This window comes from Zonotrichia leucophrys, chromosome 6 (assembly GCF_028769735.1).
Source record: "Zonotrichia leucophrys gambelii isolate GWCS_2022_RI chromosome 6, RI_Zleu_2.0, whole genome shotgun sequence".
NCBI classification, from domain to species: Eukaryota; Metazoa; Chordata; class Aves; order Passeriformes; family Passerellidae; genus Zonotrichia; species Zonotrichia leucophrys.
The window spans coordinates 31,044,820-31,064,247 of NC_088176.1; the positions used below are offsets into that span (position 1 = coordinate 31,044,820).

At 44.6% G+C, this 19,428-nt stretch overlaps 1 protein-coding gene across 10 annotated transcripts in view; it reads left to right on the plus strand.

Annotated features, from left to right (window-relative positions):
• PCDH15 (protocadherin related 15) overlaps positions 1 to 19,428 on the plus strand; it is a 634,585-nt gene that overhangs the window by 567,153 nt on the left and 48,004 nt on the right. For all 10 annotated transcript variants that reach the window (XR_010440717.1, XR_010440719.1, XR_010440716.1 and 7 more), the window contains 3 exons: positions 2,120 to 2,229; positions 3,424 to 3,567; positions 11,574 to 11,701. Coding sequence is in view for 3 of the 10 variants with exons in the window: in XM_064716157.1 (XP_064572227.1) it covers positions 2,120 to 2,229; positions 3,424 to 3,567; positions 11,574 to 11,701 (382 nt within the window). In the remaining 7 variants the exon portion in view is untranslated. The remainder of the gene's footprint in view (positions 1 to 2,119; positions 2,230 to 3,423; positions 3,568 to 11,573; positions 11,702 to 19,428) is intronic.

Consider the following 19,428-nt stretch of genomic DNA (forward strand, 5'->3'; position numbering starts at 1 on the left):
AATTAAGGAATTTTATTCCAACCACTGACACAGAACAGTGGGAGCAAAGGGATCTGCTCCAGGCATGTGGGTTTGGGTAAAAGGGGATTTTTCCATCAGTGAAAAAAAGAGGAGATCACTGTCATATTGCATGATCCAAAACTTAATTCCATATATTGATTATCCCTAAATTTTTCTAGGAAGTTCAAAGCAATATTGATTCCAAAGGAAATGTTTGTAAGGCAGACTTCAAGGGAAGTTCGGCCACTTCTTGGTGGGAGAAGTTTGGGTTCAATAGTTGGGATTGTATCCTGGGGTTCCAACTTTGATATAACCATGGAATATCCTGAGTTGTAAGGGACAGAAAAAGATTATTTATGCCAGCTCCTGGCCCTGCCCAGACATCCCAACAATCCCACCCTGTCCCTGAGAGCGTTGTCCCATCACTCCTGGAGCTCTGACAGCATTGGGGCTGTGCCCATTCCCTACCCTTAGAATGGGAAAATGTGCTCTGGGGTGGGGGATTTGAAAACCACCTGAAAGATGAAAGGGAAAAGTGGTAAAATATTAATGGAACCACAGAATTATTTAGGCTGAAAAGACCCCTGGGATCACCCAATCAAACTGTTCCCCCAGCACTGCCAGGGCCATGATATTGGAGCAGCTGTAGATTCTGTCCAGAATTTTGAAGATCAGTGCACAACTGATCTTCAGATTCAGGAGCCTCTCTGAGCAGATCCTCATCTGGTGTTTATTTTGTTATCTACAGAATGAGTGTCATTTTTAAAAATCTGCATTATACATTAAAAAACCCCATCTACATTCAGAGATGAGTGTCAAAACTTCCTTCTAAATTGATTTTGAAGAGTTTGAAGCATGAATTCAACCACTGCTTGCCATGAGGAAAATCTGAGGAAGAGGATTTCAAATGAGCTCAAGCCTCTCACTTATCCTTGTTGAAATTGTTTGGATTTCTGATTTAAAGACATCAGCACAGAGTCATGGAATGGTTTGGGTTCAAAGGGCCTCAAAGCCCATCCAGTGCCACCCCTGCCATGGGCAGGGACACCTTCCACTGTCCCAGGCTGCTCCAGCCTGGCCTTGGGCACTGCCAGGGATCCAGGGGCAGCCACAGCTGTGCCAGGGCCTGCCCACCCTTACAGAGGTTGGGTAGCCTTGGGTTGCAGTTCATAACCTGAAAAGCATCCTGGGTTTTGGTACCAAAATGTGTTAGCAGGAAAATTTTTTGATATTTATGAAGAGGGGAAATTCCCATAGAGGTGGCCCCAAAGTGATTCTTGTTTAAGGCATGGAATTTTACCCATCAATGAGTTTTCCTGAGTGGTTTTCTGACAGATTACTGAGTTTTCTTAGTAGACTTGAATATATTCAAGATCTATTATAAAAGAGATCTCTATATATAAAAAGTATATATAGAGAAGATCTATTTTGTCTTTTACTTCCCATTTATCAGGCTATGGTGGTGGGACGGTGTTCACAGGGGTTCTGGGATTGGGGAAGAGACGAGGATCTGACTCCCTATTTCGGAAGGCTTGTTTTATTATTTTATGATATATATTGTATTAAAACTATACTAAAGGAATAGAAGATAGGATTTCATCAGAAGGCTGGCTAAGAATAGAATCAGAAAGAATAAGAAAAGCTTCTGTCTCTGTCTTCTCTCAGAGAGTCTGAGCCAGCTGACTGTGATTGGCCATTAATTAGAAACAACCACATGAGACCAATCACAGATGCCCCTGTTGAATTCCACTGCAGCAGGTAATCAATGTTTACATTTTGTTCCTGAGGCTTCTCAGCTTCTCAGGAGGAAAAATCCTAAGGAAAGGACTTTCCATAAAAGATATCTGTGACATGGTGCTTCTTGTTTCTCATTATTCCCTGCTTTCCCACTTCTCAGATCCAAGAATCATTACATCTTTACATTGCCACCTCTTGTCTCTTGGACTTCTCAGTGACTTTTACATTCTCAAAGGTTAAACATTTTCCTTTTTAATATGATTTTCCCTCATAACAGATCCTTTGGCAGACGAATAGGTGGAGGTCATACTAACCTGAGTGATAAGTGTCAATGATCTGCTGCTCAGGAATGTAACACAAATCCTTCTGTCCCACTCTGCAGGCCTCCCCCAGTGAGTGAGAGTGCCCCGAAGGGAACCGTGGTCACCGTTGTCACCGCGGCCGCCTTGAACCAGACAGTGGTGTACTCCATTGTCTCAGGCAATGAGGAGGGTAAGTGTAATCAAATTCATTTAAATATTAATATTTCAGTCTTGTGGTTATGGGGAGATCTGCAAGAAATTGTGGAGAAGTAATGCTGCTGAGGTGAATCACAGAATCGTTGAGGTTGGAGAAGAACTCTCAGGTCATCAAAGTGAAATCCCACCTGGACAAGCAGGAGGGAATTCCAGGGCTGGAAGGGAGCAACAGGAAACCTGGAGAGGGATTTTTTGTAAAGAACAGGATAAGGGGGAATGGCTTCAGGCTGGAACAGAGAAGTTTAGATGGGATATTGGGAAGGAATTGTTCCCTGGCAGGGTGGGCAGGCCCTGGCACAGGGTGCCCAGAGCAGCTGGGGCTGCCCCTGGATCCCTGGCAGTGCCCAAGGCCAGGTTGGACAGGGCTTGGAGACCCTGGAATGCTGGAACATGTCCCTGCCCATGGCAGGGGTGGCACTAGATGGGCTTTGAGGTCCCTTCTCACCCAAACCATTCTATGATTCTGTAACTACCATTAGCATGCCTTTGGAGATAAGCTAAAGATCAGATTAATTAGCAAAATTACAAGAAAATCTTTCTCACTGATGTGAAAATTCCTGTGGATGCCACATAGTGTGAGTCCATGGCACATCAAAATAAAAACATAAATAGCTTTGATGGAATTGACTTGCTTAAAAATCTGATTTAAGCGATTATGGACTCGGCCATGCTGCAACAAATATTGGATTAGAGCCTGATATCTAAACAAAACATCCTTCTGGGATACTCTCTGTGTTCCACCTGGAAATCTTGCCAAAATAACACAGAATTACTGGGAGGGATGTAAAGAATTCCCCATCCCATCCTCCTTTTTTGTGAGATTGGGCTCTTTGTCTTGTCCCATCTTTCCATTTGTACTCAAAACACATCTGTGATGGGAGTTTTGCTCTCTGATCCTTTGGGTCCCTCCCAGCTCAGGATATTCCACGATTCTGTGATGCTGGGTTGGTTATTCCAGTAGCAGGGCAGATCAAGCCACTCTGCTGCTTAAAAATATCTTCAAAGATGAGCTAGGTGGGGTTTTCCAAACCTGAGGGAAGGAGGCAGGGAGGGAATGACTTGCTTGGCAGTGTCAGAGAATTGTGTCATCCCCAAAATAAAACCTTTGGGCATTGAAAATCCCTGTCTGTGCATCTCATAAAATTCCTGTGTTTTTGCTGGCTTCCAGATGTGTTTGCCATTCACAACAGAACAGGAGTGATCACTGTGAAAAAGCCTCTGGACTATGAACGTGTCCAAAGTTACGAGCTCCGGGTGCAGGCGGACTCCCTGCAGGTGGTGAAGTCCAACAACCTGCGGGTTCCCTCCAAAAGTAAGTGTCAGAAACATTTCCTTTGCCATCTTTTTCACACAGATATTGCTGGTGTTTGCTGAGAAGGCTGAAACTGCTCTCCAGTGACCTTGCTGTGTTTTAGGGGGGTGATGGTGATGATGGGATCACAGCTCATGGTGCATTTTTGGATCTGTCAGCCTCACTTGCCCAGAGAAGCTGTGGCTGCAGTGTCCAAGGCCAGGCTGGACATTGGGGCTTGGAGCAGCCTGGGACAGTGGGAGCTGTCCCTGCCCATGGCAGGGGTGGCACTGGATGGGTTTGTAGATCCCCTGCAACCCAAACCACTCTGGGATTCTGTGTTATTTAAAGGTGCTCAAATATTTGGGAACATGCAATAAATCTTGGGGATGGCCTGAGACACTGTACAGGGGTGGCACTTCCAACACCTTCACCTTTCCAATGCTACCCACAGAACCAGCAGGAGATTTTGGGGTTTTGAGCCAGGATTTTCCTGGGTATTTCTTTTTCCTTGAGTAAGAATTGTGTGTGTGGAGTGTGTGACACATCAGGGTTAATCAGTGGTCAGGAGCTTGGTTTTGTTATGAGCAGGGTGAGAGCCTGTGCAGGTTTAGCCACCAGCAAGGATGAACCTGCCAGAGCTGCCTGTTTTTGCTTGAGCCTGGGAGAAATCCAGGTAAGGTTATGTCCATAAAAATACAGCCAAGGGATACCCAGCAAGCAGATCAGGCTCCCATGCAGCACACAGCTTTCTCCAAGCCTTCGTGACATGGCTGAAGACACAAGGCAGTCAGCAGGTCCTTCCCTCCATTCCCTCTTCTGACTCACACTCTGCACAAGGGCAGCTCTCCCAAGTGAGCAACTGTTACAGAGAAATGAGGCCTTTGTCGGGGTCGAGCCATTTGTCGGTGAGGGGAGACTCAGACACTCAATATGAGTGATAAACAAGTTCCGTCTATTGAAAAGAGCATCAGACACTTATACAGCGAGTAATAAGCTTATGAATATTCTGTAAGCCAAGCAATCTATTGGTTAAACTATAGCATTAACTCATCCTCATTCCTTAGGTATTACATCTCTCTTTTCTCATGTCTCTTTCACTGTTTGTTATTATACCACAGCTAGGCCCAAGGTCGCTGTTATCTGTGCAGGTGCAGGACTTGGAATTAGCCATGGTTTTGTACTTTTCCATTTTCTAGCAGCTAAATTCCCAACAAGCAGCACTTCCAAAAAAGTGATGGCTGAATTGCTTTGTTCAGGAATGCTTGATAATGACTGAGGTTTGACTTCAGGCCAGCTTAAAGGAGCACAAGCTGGGTGCCTTTGGATAAGTATACAACACATCTATTCTTTAGAATATGCACTGCTGCAGGGATGGCTAAAGAATTTGATAAATATATATATATTTAAAACACTTTAGTAGTGTCTGGCCAGCTGAATCACTTGTGACTTCGTGATGGAGATCCCTTGATCTCTGGGTTTGATTCCTGCATTTATACAATTAAATCCTTTCCATTTTCTTGGCACTTTGTTTATTTTTGAGGAGTTCTAATCAGGTTAAACACTACTTCTGAGTTTCAGGGCACTGAACTGATGAGCTGCAGTGGGAGGAGACGGGGCACAATTAACACATCACTGTGGGCTTTGCTGAGGTTGAACTGATGAATCATCTGGAGCTGAGTGACTTGGAGTGCATGGTCCCAGGATTGTACAACACTGAATTAATACAGAGCTATGACACCCGCTGGCAGTGACCTGCTGCCAGTTTTGGTCTTGGATACCCCTGAATCTGTGGAATTTGTTCTGAAATTTATTCTGAAATTTGTTGGTGACCTGCTCTGGAGCTGCAGGGATTTCTGGGCTCTTCACTTTGAGATATATATTGAGTGTGTCCAGGGCAGGGAACGGAGCTGGGGAAGGGCCTGGAGCCCCAGGAGGGGCTGAGGGAGCTGGCAAGGGGCTGAGCCTGGAGCAAAGGAGGCTCAGGGGGCCCTTGTGGCTCTGCACAACTCCCTGCCAGGAGGGGACAGCCAGGGGGGGTCGGGCTGTGCTGCCAGGGAACAGGGACAGGACAAGGGGAAAGGGCCTCAGGCTGGGCCAGGGGAGGCTCAGCTGGGACAGCAGCAGCAATTCCTGCATGCAAAGGGTGCTCAGGCCTTGGCAGGGGCTGTCCAGGGAGCTTTGCAGTGCCCAGCCCTGCAGGTGTCCCAGGAAGGGCTGGAGGTGGCACTCAGGGCTCTGGGCTGGGCACAAGGTGGGCACTGGGCACAGCTGGGACTCCATGGGCTGGCAGGGATTTTCCAGCCTCAGGAACCCTGGGATTCTGTAAATAACACAGCCCTGACAAACTGCTCAGCCACCACACAGGCCTGAATGTCACAAAGCTCAGAAGATGGGTACTAAATTGTTTTCAGTCACGGTATTCTAGGAAATAATTATGGAGAAGTAGGATCTGGAGTTTCCATCTGAGCAGGGGAAGAGTGAAAGTGCGTTAAGTGTAACTGAGCTTGTAATTCAGTGATGGTGCCAGGTGATAGTGTGGCAATAATTGAATAAATATGTGAGGAGAGGAAGTAAATTGAGATGTCCTTTGAAGTATGAGAACATGAAATTGGTGACTTAAACTGGGGGTTTCATAGATGATGCTAAATCATGCAAAGTCACATTCTTGTTTTTAGCACAGCCAAACTCATTAAAGGAGTTACTTTAACTGAAACTTCATGATATGAAATTGCTGTGTTGTTTCACTTCATTTGAGTGGAAGATGAGCTGGGTTGAGTGATGAGGATGATTCAAAAAACTTGGAGTTCTTCTTGAGGATTTTGATGATGCTGAGCCCTGAAGGGCCTTGAATATTAATGGAGTTTGGACAGTGCTCTCAGGCACAGGGTGGGGTTTTTGGGGCTGTCCTGTGCAGGGCCAGGAGTTGAACTTGATGCTCCTTGAAGTAAGAATGTAAAGGGTAGGAGGAGCAGAAGGATTTGTGTGGAAGCAGAGGGAGCAGCAAAGAGAAAGCACTGCCTAAATACAGGGACAAAGAGCATTGGAGCAGGATGGGCAAGGAGGGGCAAAGAGAGGCTTTCACCTCCCAATTCTACCTGGTCCCAGGTGTAGAACTGCAGAACGTGTTGGTGGGCATGTCCAGAGCAGCTGTGGCTGCCCCTGGATCCCTAGAATTGTCCAAGACCAGGTTGGACAGGGCTTGGAGCAGCCTGGGACAGTGGAAGGTGTCCCTGCCCATGGCAGGGGTGACATTGGTTGGGCTTTAAGGTCCCTTCCAACCCAAACCATTCTGGGACTCTGTGATTTCACATCCCTAGAGATGCAAAGATAATGACAGAACCCCGTGGTGGCTTTTCCTATATTTAAGAGGAATTAATTGACTGGGTGACAAGGTGGAGATTGGTCACAGGTCATGCTCCATGATCTTGGAGATCCTTTCCAGCCTGGATGATTCTATGACAGGACCATGTTAGACATGGTTTTTATCTTTTCTGTCAGAAGATTAGAAAACAAAATCACCCTTCCACTGATTATTTCCATGTTTTATCCAGTCAGGTAGAACTGTTTGTCACCTTTGTCACCCCCAGGGCTGGTACAAAGGCACTGTCCTGGCTCTGCTGAACCCAGCTGTGAGCAGAGCTTTGCTCTGGGGCCTGGGGGTGAGGCAACAGTCCTGTCTCCTCCTGTTTTTGCTTTTTTAAACCCCAAACCCTTTGGGAATAAAGTGGAAATGGGAGTTTTACAGCTAAAATTCTGCAGCTGCTCCATAGTCATTGGGAATGATGATTCCACTCCATTAAATATGAGCATGAATTCTGTGTCCCCGTGGTGTTGATGTAACAGTAAAGCAGCCTTATGCTTTTAGTTGCAAAAGTTGGTGCTGGCAGTGCTTTCCAAGCTGGCTGCTCTGGCAGTTCCCAAATCCAGGAGTTGTGACAGATGGACTCCATGCAAGCAGAGCCTGGAGAGCTGATCCTGCTGCCTCACAGCTCTGGGGGAGCTTGGGACAAACTTCCAATTTCTTTGGGCAGCAGAGCAATGCATTTTAGAGAGGCTGCACAAAACCTGAGCTCCCACTCAGGTCATTATTTGTGAGGAAAAGAGGTTTTATATGGATTTAAATCAGACCTCGGGTCTGTGCTGCTCCAAACACGTCACTGTTTGCTTCTTTTTGCACTCTCTTGAGCAGTGACAGAACATGATGATCTTCTTCAGGCTTTATGGGCTCATTTAGATCTAAGTGCCACTGAAAAATATTCAGTGCTGATTCCTGCTTGGTGCTGCCAAATGCAGGAATGTGGGCTGGAGCCCAGCTGCAGCTCAGCACAGCTCACCTGCCAAAGCACAGAGCGCTGCCTGCTCCACGCACTTGTAAGGCAGGAGTAAAGCAAAGTGCTCCTAAACCCTGGCAAATCACAATTCTCCCTCCCAGCTGGATTCTGATGAGCTTTGGAAGGGTTCTTTGAAAATCTGCTCCTACAGAATTGCTTTTTGGAGATGCAGGGATTTGTGTGAGAATTATCCATGCCTGAAGAGCAGCTGTACCCACGGCTGGGTTGGAATGTTGCAGAAGGCAAGTGCAGTGCTGCTGGTGAAAGCACTGAGAAACACTCACCTGGGAACACTCACAAACATCCTTGATGCTGTCCCAGTGTCCAAAAATCATTGCTTTTCAGTTCAGCTTCATTTCTGCAGCCTGGCAAGAAAGCACAGGCTCACATGGACCTGGCACACAAACTGGAAAAGAACTTTCAACAAGGATGTTTGGGAAAAACTTGTGGGAATGAAATGCTAGTACACCCTGGTGATCCAGGAGTTTTTGTTGGGCTTGTTTTCTGTGTTACTTATTCATGGTCTGCTCATTTTAGGTGTTTCAGAGGTTCCTCAGCTTTGCTTTAGTGCAGCTTTCAAGGTGTTTTCACTCCCCTTAAGCGAACCACAGAAGCCGAAAGATCCAAAACTCTTGGCAGTGATTATTTAGCTGGTTCCTATAAGCTGAGGATGACTTAGAAACAGCTGCAGCTCTGTATTTTCTGTGCACTGCAGCTCATCTCCAGGGGGCTGGAGAACAGGAGGAAAAAGGAACCTTGTAGGAGACTGAGGTACCACAGAAATCAATTTTCTTGGCTCCTTTTGGCCACCTTGGCAGCTTTGTCCAGAGAAAGATGCTTTTTGTTCTGCTCTGTAAGCAGCACAGTTGTAAATTACAAGATTTTATACCTGGATTCTGGGAGGTCTCACAAGAAATGCCACCAAGGAGTAAATCCTGCTTTCAACCCCTGGAATCCATGAAGAAAAAAAGTAACTGGAGCTGGATTCCAGACTTAGAACTCCAAAGATGGGAGGTTTTACATACATGAGGGTACAAATTTCCCCTCTGGAAGGTGAATGTGGATAGTGGCAGCCTGTGATGATCACTGTCCTCACAAAGAGGGTTTGAGCCACACCCAGCATTTAGAAAAGCAGGCAAAAATTTGGAATATGAAGGAAAAATGAGTCTAAGACAGAGTCTGGACCAGACTCTCTAAGAGTGCACTTCATTGGTGGCCTTTTCCATGAGGCTGGGGGATGCAGGAGTGATGGATTTGGGAGCACCAGTGCCCCTGTGCAGGGAATATTCCTGAATCAAGCAGAGAAACTGGAAAAACCCCCATGGGGAAGGGTCTGGCATGACATTCCCTCATGGCAGAGCTGCTGCTGCTGAGGGATTTTTGTGGGAATTCCACTGTAAGGGTAAGACAACTTGTGTAGCTGGTGGAGAGCCCTTTGCTGCAGCCAGCTGTGGATTTGGATCCAAAGGTGGGATGGGGAGGAGCTCATGGATGCCACATTCCACTCCACCTGCTGGAATGAAGGACTGTGGCCAGAAATCAGGCAGGAAGCTGAAATGCAGGTAGATATTCCATGGTGACAGTCCTAATGTTGGCCTCTGAATACAGACGGTATTTAATTTACTTTGTGCTTAATGTAATAACTTCCATTTCTCCATTCTCAAAGCATTCACCCTTTGCTAAACAAATCAGCCTTTTGGCAGCTCAGAGGACTGCCAGCAAATTAAACAAATGGGGAGTTGAGCAAATTGCAAGGCAAACTTTGCACAAGGCTCAGCCACCTCACCCAAACTGGCCTGACACGACAAAAGTGAGCAATGTGCAAATGATGTTTAATTTGAATTAGGGAGAACCAGGGCAGGTGAGCCAGCACCTAATCCCACTTGCATGGATAAAATCAGGATCTGCTAAAATCCAGCAGCAAACTGGTGGCAGCCAGTGATAGAACTGGCTATAGGCTCAGCAGGGCAAGGTTGCTTCCACACATAATCCTGCTTTTGATGCCACCTTCTTCCCTAAAGGGTGAAGCTGCAGAGGGAAAGTCTGCCTGGGAAGCTCATTTTCCTGCCATATAGTTTGGTATTGCAGCCAGAGACATTAAGGATCTAATTTAAGAAGAGAGAATTCGACAATCAGTGTAATTTCCTTTCCTTTCTTTATTTTCTTTTTCCCCCCTTCTCTCCACGCTGAAGAACCCCACAGGAGTTTTTTTCACATTTCACTTCCATTTATGAGGCCATCATTTGTTTCCCATCGGCCGGACCATCAGATAGGCAGAATATCACTTTGGCCATGTCAGAAATACTCTGAAATATCAACATTTTCCTCCCCTAAACATGCAGCTCCTAAACCTTTTCTTAAGAGCCTGCATTGTACAAGTAACTCAGATCAGTGGCACCTGTGCAACACTGAAATGATCCTGGCACTGAAAGGAGCTGGGAAGACCAGCTCAGAAAGCAAGCAATTTATCACTTGCAAATGTGGTTTTAATGAACTGGATATCATCATTTCCAGCAATCTTTCTGGATGATACAATTCTGAAAGAGGGAAGCAGATGTTGGTGGAGATTGCTGCACAGTGGAATCTGTTTGGCACCAGCTCCGTGGTTTTTGCTGGATGTTTTTCCCCTTGCAGAAGGATGGAGATGTTTATTGCTCAATGGGCTGGAGCAGGAACTCTTTAATAAAACCAAATTAACAGTGGTGTTTTGTGTTGAACCTCTGGTGTTTTGTGTTGAAGCTCTGGTGTTTTGTGTTGAAGCTCTGGTGTTTTGTGTTGAACCTCTGGTGTTTTGTGTTGAAGCTCTGGTGTTTTGTGTTGAGTGCTGGTGGAGTTCCCCAGGGCCAGGCCAGGTTTGGGAGGAGAACAGGCTTGGGGGTGCTTTCAATTAACACAGGAAATTAATTAAGTGTTGAGGCTGCTGAGCCAGGATTGTGTGACCATTTATGAGTTTACAGACCCCAGGACTGAATCAGCCATTAAATATTTGCATGTAGGAATAATGAAAATAGATAAAGCAAGGTGTCGAGCTGCTGTTAATGAGCTCTTTCTGACACCCGTGGGTATTTGATGGGATCAAAAGCCTTGGAACTAAGGTGTGATAGGGATCCCTAAATGGAGCTGGGGCAGGGCCTGGAGCCCCAGGAGGGGCTGAGGGAGCTGTCAAGGGGCTCAGCCTGGAGCAAAGGAGGCTCAGGGGGCCCTTGTGGCTCTGCACAACTCCCTGCCAGGAGGGGACAGCCAGGGGGGGTCGGGCTGTGCTGCCAGGGAACAGGGACAGGACAAGGGGAAAGGGCCTCAGGCTGGGCCAGGGGAGGCTCAGCTGGGACAGCAGCAGCAATTCCTGCATGCAAAGGGTGCTCAGGCCTTGGCAGGGGCTGCCCAGGGAGCTTTGCAGTGCCCAGCCCTGCAGGTGTCCCAGGAAGGGCTGGAGGTGGCACTCAGTGCTCTGGGCTGGGCACAAGGTGGGCACTGGGCACAGCTGGGACTCCAGGGGCTGCCAGGGATTCTCCAACCTCAAATATTCTGGGATTATCCAACTTTAGCATTCTATGCTGTCTCAGAGATTTATTTTTATTTTATTATGCCTATACTCATTTTACATGATCTCCCTGAGCTGTAAATTCATGAATATCGGAGTTGTTACTAAGTATTGCAAAATTTCCTATTTTCCCTTTTCCTTCCCTCTTTTAGGTAATACAGCCAAGGTATTTGTTGAGGTGAAGGATGAAAATGACCATGCACCTGTGTTTACCAAAAAACTGTACATTGGAGGGGTGTCTGAAGATGCCAGAATGTTTTCTTCTGTGCTTAAAGTGAAGGTAAGGCTGAAGCTTTTTGTTATAAACTTTGCTTAAAGAGGGAAAATTTGTACTCACTGATTTGATTTTTTTACAGAAAATTCTGAAATTTGCATCTTCTAAAGCTGCTTGATGGTTGATGTTGGCACAAGGACGATTTTGAGTTAAAACCCAGGTTTTGTTTGTAGTCAATTTTGGTGCTTGTGTCTCATACCAGTTTGTAGCTCTCATTTTAGATCTGTTATTATTTAAAAATTTGGTTTATGTTGAATGCCAGTGTTCACCCAAAGTTTTGTTTTTTTTTTTTTAATTTGGCTGGTTTTTGTATTTAGGTTTGAAAGGGGAAATCCAGCAACTTTAGGTCTGCAATGAGAGGAAAGTGGGCATAAAATTAACCATCCATAGGGTTGGTTTTTTGGTGGTTTTTTTTTTTAAAGCGAGAGAAAATTAATGGAAATAGAATATACAGACTACAATTCACCTCAGATATTAATAGCCAAAAGTAAAAACTCATTTTTTTCCAATAAAATGAATAAATGATGTGTTTAGAACACCAGGAATGATGAAAGGGTCAGAGCTTAATAAAGTTGTTCCTAGCTGGGATTTTTTTTTGTCTGTTTCATGAGACTCCTTCCCAAAAAAAGCCCAGAAATGCCAGAGAAGGGGGGAATTTGGAAGCTTCTACTTCATCAAAACTAGGAATCCAAAAATGGTGGCAAATCCAAGAATCGTGTCAAAACTTCAGAACTGCTGAAGAATCACAGAATTGTTAAGGTTGAAAGAGACTTTTAAGACCATCAAGTCCAACCATCCACCAGCACCACTGTGGTCACCACCAAAAATGTCCCCAGGCACCACTTCCACACATTTTGGGACAATTCCAGGGATGGTGACTCCACCACTGACCTGGTCAATGCTTAACCACCCCTTCTGTGAATAAATTATTCCAATTATTCCATCCAAACCTCCTCTGGAACAACTTGAGGCCATTTCCTCTCCTCCTGTCCCTTGAGTCATCCCCACCCGGCTCCATCCTCCTTCCAGGGAATTGTGGAGGGAGATAAGAGGACAAAGGCACTGGAGTAGATAAAAGACTCTGGAAGGCAAAGTAATTTAGGGAAAGGAACGTTTTGCTCCTTGTATGAAAGCAAATGAATCATGAGGCACAATGTCGAAACACATTTGGAGTCGTCTGACGAGATGTGGACAGGCTGTGAAATCCTTCCTGGTTTTCCAAGAGGATTTCTTCGGCACAGGTATTTTTGTGTCAATCAGGGGGATAAGAAATAGGTGGAGAAAAGGGAAATTTGGAGGTAATGAGGGGAATCTGCTTTTTCCCTTCAGAAATATTTGACTCAAAACGTGTGATCAGTCTACAAAGAAGGAGCAAAAGAAATGTCAATTTTGTGTCTTTAAGCTTTTTCTTTTCCAATCCTCTCTGGTTTTGCTGGCACAAAATGGAATGAGGCCTAAGCCAGGAGTTAGTATTAGTGGATGGCATTAAACATAATTGTGTGTTTAGTGAAAGTAAAATTAGAAATAATTAAGAAGTTGCAGAGGATCAGGCTGGAATTTATTGTTGTAGCATGGAGCATTTGCAGCAGTCAGTGCTCGTTACCTTTTTTCCTGGCCTTTAGAAAGCAAAAGTAATTGCTCTGTTAGTTAAACACAATCCCCATTCCAGCCTGGTTTAAGAATAATTAATCGAATGAATGTCTGTTCTTGAGGAGTAGAATGAAATGAGCAGCTTTCCAAGCTGAAATTTAGGAGAACATTAATAAAGTACACGCAGAGCTTGCACCGCAGAAATTATTCAGGTTTGGATTCCAGGGGGAAATTCAGGTTCTTAGGAGGTGTTTTTCATGCATTTGCTTTCATCTTCTGCATTCATTTACAGTTGCTCAGTGTCTTTCACATCATCTGAGTGATTTTGAGAAGAAAGTGATTTTCTCAGTATCTTCTTGTTATTGCTGGCACTGACAACAACCTTGATGAGCCCCAAACGTGGGATATTGGAATGAGGTGGGAAGGGACATTAAAACTCATCCAGTGCCACCCCTGCCATGGCAGGGACACCTTCCACTGTCCCAGGCTGCTCCAGCCTGGCCTTGGGCACTGCCAGGGATACAGCTGCTCTGGGCACCCTGTATCCCAATATCCCATCCAGCCCTGCCCTCTGGCAATGGGAAACCATTCCCTGTGTCCTGTCCCTCCATCCCTTTCCCAAATTCTGTCTCCATCCCTCCTGGAGCCCCTTTAGACTCTGGAAGGAGCTCCAAAGTCTTCCCAGGGCTGCTCTTGTCCAGGCTGGCCAATCCCAACTCTCCCAGCATTTCAAATGACAAGATGCAAAGCTACAACTTTCAAAACCAGCCCAAAAATCCCATAATTTATTCTTCTTTAACTTATGGGAATAATTAAAGACTGCAGTCTTTAATTATTAATAGAGTAGTTGATGTAGATCAGTTTTGTATCAATTGATGACAAATACACCACTGAACATTCAGATGCTTGCCTTTGGTTGCTTCAGTCATGCTCTACTCTGCCTTGAACAAAATTTCACCAGTAATAAAAATACTCAAACACCAAAAAAATTAAAATAAAAAAAAAGGTGGGAAGAAGACTAATTCTGAGTCCATAATCTTCCACACAAATTGAATTTAGAAACAAACAGACCAATAAAATGTTGGATAAGAACTTCCCTCATCATCCAGTTGATATGTACCAAGGCCAATCCTATGGAGTTTCTCCCAACTCTCTAAGGTCATTGGGTTTGCTGCCAGCAGCATCCTCTTAAATACATTAATTTGAGTATAAAAACCTTTTAGAGGAGGATAATGAGCTGCTTTGCTCCAGATTCATAGTACGATTCCTCTAAGCAGATAAAAAGGATGCTTAAGCTCAGCAGAATACCACAAATCATTCTGCAAAAGTCATTTTTAATCAGAATTAATTTGGGGAGTGATAAACCACATGAATTATTCTCTATGGATCTGATTGGATTACGAGCAGTGGCCTCTGAAAGATGGGAGGTACTGATGCTCCAAGATTAAAAAAAGGGACATATTTGAATAAAGTGGCAATTTTTAGCAAAGGATTTGCTCCTTGCTGCTTCAATTCCCCTTTTTTGCAATTCCTATTTTTTACCCAGAATTTCCAATGTATTTGAGAGCCCATTTCCTTAATTAAAGACCTTTTTGTGCTTTTCATTAGGAATATACTAATTAAAACCAGATGTAACATGCATAGCCTCTAATTATGAATTCTGTGCCTTGATCTTTGCTTTGTGTTTCCTTGTGCTAGAATTATTTTGCTTTTCACTGGTATTTTCATGGAACTCCTGTTGCTCCCCCTCAGAATTCCAACCAGGCTTCCTTGAGCCCCAAACACAATATTTCCAATCTGCTTCAGGAAATAAACCCACAAAAGAATCTTTAGGGAAATTACCAGCAGGAATTGGCTTTTCCCTACAATGGAATGTTATTAGCCTTTGCTTTTTAAATATTAACAGTATTAACCTTTTCTTTTCTTCATTTATTTATTAAATTATTGAATTATTACAGATTTAAATGAGGGAAATATCAGAGGTCTTGATTCTAGTGAAGAAAGAGAATTATCTGAATTGCTGCTCAGTTTATAAAGGTGGTTTTGTCCTGAAAATGTTTGCAGGAAAGAAATCTTCCCTACATAATGCCAGTGAATCCAAGTCTCTGGAATTGGCTATATTTTATGGAAATGCTTTGATTCCTATAATATTTTCATTCCAGCCTTTTCCTGTGCTCTTTGCCCCCTTTCTGATCAGATTTTTCATGGAGCTTTATCCTTTATTTCCTTTGAATGTCGAATATCCTTGGAATATCTCAACAGAAGAGAGCAAAATAAACCAAAGCCATTTTAGGCTGCAGGTTCTGGCCCTGAGGACACACACAGGGGAGCAGGAATTCCTCTTTTCTTCACCTCAAAAGCATCTTAGAGATTCCATAATGAGCTAAAACAATGGATAAAAGAAACAGTTAAAATTCCTGGGTAGGGAGAGAATACCAAAATTGCCTTTTTTTTTTTTTTTCACAGATCTGTTACTAAATCTCCATTTTTTTTTTCCTATCTGTGCCTATAACCTGTAGATTTCTTTTTATATTTCCTTTTCCTTGGGATGACAAGGCGATCTTCAGAGTGGCAAGTTCTGGAATTCCTGAGATTCCACCTTGGGCACCCAGGGGAGCTTTCAGGGCAACACTTGGCTCATCCCTCCTTTGGCTGCTGCACGACTCATGCACAAAACTGAACTGCTTTGCCAGTCACAACCTTTCCTTCCTTAAAATGTGATTTATGGATCCCAGAGCAGGGAGACAACATGCTTGGTAGGAGTAAAAATCTCCTCGGAAAGCTCATTGCAGTGACAACAGCGCAGCCTCCAGCTGCTGGAACATCTGGCCCCCAAAAAAGCTGTGTGCCCTGCTGAGACAAATATTACAGGAATGCCAGGCATTTTTCCTTCAAAAATCATATTCCTGCTTTTTGTTGGCTTTCTGAACTTTTTACTCTGAGCTCTCTTACTTTCCTGTTATTTTCCTCTGGCACAATCAGAGAATTCCCCACCCTTTGGGATTTTTTCCCATGAAATTGAAGATTATTGAAATTTCTTTGTTGTTTGAGGGCATTTTGCAGACTGGTGGTCCTGAATGTGCCTTCCTGAGTAAAGGTTCCTGGAGGGGCTGGGAGTGGGGAATGTGCCTGCATCATTCCCATCCCATGGAGGAAATCCATGTGTGTGGCCTTTACTTCCTCACACACACACAAAATTTATTCTCTAAAGCATTAACTTGAAGAAAAATAACAATAAAATCAATTTTTCCCAATTATTTGCTTCAAAATTCAATTTTGGGAACCCCTCTTGTTCAAAACCTTTTCCCATGAGACAGCCTGCCAAAAGGAATCCCTGTTTCCTTTGGCACCTGGGAGGTTTATAGCCACCGCTGGAGGACAAAGTGAGCAATTCCCATTCACCTGATTTCTTCCTACCTGTGTTTCTCAGAAAATTCCTGGTACTGGGAGTACTAGGAGTGAGCTGGGCAGTGATCAGTATCAGTGATGTAGTGAAGAAATATAAATTGATATATACATTTATCTATAAATTGATATATAAATGCAAAGCAATATGAATATTAAAGAATATATGGAAATAACCATCAATATACTATAATACAGCTATATTGATATATTATATATTGATGTATTAAATATGGAATATTTTATGTTAAATATAAGTTTAATATGAATATAATTTTTTTAAAAATCAAAGCTACAAATTCCTGATGCAGCCAGTGGCAAACCAAGATGAGGAGCAGGAGTTCCAAAGGGCTTGAGCCAGATGAGTGTGCAGCAGAGCATGGAAGTGAAGAAATAAAGGAAATAAAGGAAAATTGCAATGGCTACCCCAAATTTCCAGGCTTAGGTGTCTGTACAGCACCCAGAAACCTCCCCTAAAACAGCCCAGTGACAGCTGTGCTGTCAGAACTGGAAATCTGCAACAATCTGGAAATTCCTACCCGCAAAAACAGTCTGGTTCTAAAAACTGCTTTATGTGCCAGCCACTAATTGGGAACATTGGAGCTGCCATCTGCTAGGAAGGAAGGAAAAAATCCCCTCAGCAGCCCAATCTCCATCCCAATCCTGCCATTTTCCATGCCCCCTTGGCAGCCTGGGGCTTGTGGGTAAGGGTGACCCTGGGAGGGAGGTGGGAAACATTTCAAATTAACAACTGTGTTTCACTCTGAGCAGCAAATCTGGATTTTGATCAGATAAAAAGTGGGATCATCAGTGATTATGCAGCTTCAGGAGTTAGTGATAATTTTTATGCTCATCCCAAGCATGCCACTGGTGATTTTTGGTGACAGGGTCAGTGTGCTGCTGTCGCAGCAAGTGGGGTTTGCCCGCCTGCCTGGGTGTTTGGCCCTCAAACTGTGCTTGTGCAGTCACATGGAGCCAGAGATTAATTAATTTATGCTTTAAAGGCTTCATTTGTTGGGCCTTCTTGCAAAGGAGAGAAAAAGGAGGGGTTGATCACTGAGACAACAGAATGGTTTGGGTTGGAAAGGAACTTTAGGCCCATCCATGGGCAGGAACACCTTCCACTGTTCCAGGCTGCTCCAAGCCCCAAAATCCAACCTGGCCAACACTTCTGGGGATCCAGGGGCAGCCACAGCTGCTCTGGGCACCCTGAGCCAGGGCCTCACATCCCTCTGAGTAAAAATATCCTCACGCCTTTTGTGCTGGGATTAGGGAGCACCCCAAGATTTGTGCCTCATCCTCCTCTGTGAGAGGGGATGGGAAAGGGCTGGAAGCAGCAGCAGCAATCCTGACCCAGCTCCCTGTGTGTGGGCACACCTCCACTCAATCACAGGAGGCTGGAATTTGTCCTGGTAATTCCTGAGATCATCCATATTTATCAGCCCTCAATCACAGCAGGATTTAGGAGACATCTGTATTTCTTGTGCAGAACAAAAGGCAGATATGCTGCTGGAATATTAAGATTAAGTGCAGCTCTTTCTCTTCTTTGACAGTCATAATGCAACTCTTGAGATGTCATAGATCTCTTGCTAATGAAGTGTCAAAAATATTTACCTTCAGGACAAATTACAGGAATAGCAAACATCCTTTCTAGGATTAGAGAAGTTTGGGAGGTTCCTGGGAGCAGCTCACAAGCTCTCTCTGCTGGTCCTGCCAAGCCCAGTGTCCTTAGGTTTGAGCCAAAGAGCAGAAAAAGGGGGGAATGCAAACAACAAAGTTAAATATTTGAAGCTGGAATCTGATCATTTTCCCAGCCTGTTTGGCACCTGTTTGCTCATCTCTGGGTGCATGTGGAAAGAGCTTGAGCTGTGATGATGCTGGGGCTGCTGATGGCTCTGGGGTGGCACTGAGCTCTCAGAACTGGTGACAATTAACTCAGCCTGTCCACCAGCTCGAGGCACCTGAACTCTGCAGGACTGTACAAGCTGTGAGCTTCAAATGTCAAAGGCCTCTTTCACTGGAGTTTAATGCCTTAAACTCAGCTGCAAGACTTGAACATGTCATTAGTGCTGAGCTCCAGTGCCCTGAGCTTTGTGCACAAGGCCTGACTTCATTTAATGCCTGTGCCTGCAGCATCAATACCTTAATTTGGATCCAAATTCTGTTTGTTTTTAGTCACACACGTCTCCAGGCGTGAAATGCTGAAGGTGAAATTGATTTCTGGTGTCATTGAAAGCAGCGACTATTAAAAGCTGTAGATTTTATTGAGAGACAATTTGCCAATATTAAAAATATGATGGGCTTCTGACCCAGCTGAACCAACCTCATAAATCCATTTTAACAAAGAAATTGGCTTTTTATTGGAAGGCCGTCCTGCTGCTCTCCAGGGCACCTCTAGGGAGCCTTTGGACTTCACTGGGTACTCAGTGGGAAACTTGGCTTGCTCACGGATGTCCCCAAAGGAGCTGGATCAGACATTGCTCCTGTGGCTGCTGCTGGGCCCCTCATGTGCCATGTGGGGTTACAGGAATTCTGTTTTTCTTTCCCCCCAGCTCCATTACCAACATGCAAAGCTGAGTGTGGATAAACCAGAGGGTTTGGCCAGGCAGGACTTTTCTGGATTGCTCATGGCTTCATCCTGAGCTGTGTTGTATGAGCTGAACTTACCCTGGAGTCCCAGAATGGTTTGGGGTGGAAGGAACATCAAATCCCATCCAGTGCCACCCCTGCCATGGCAG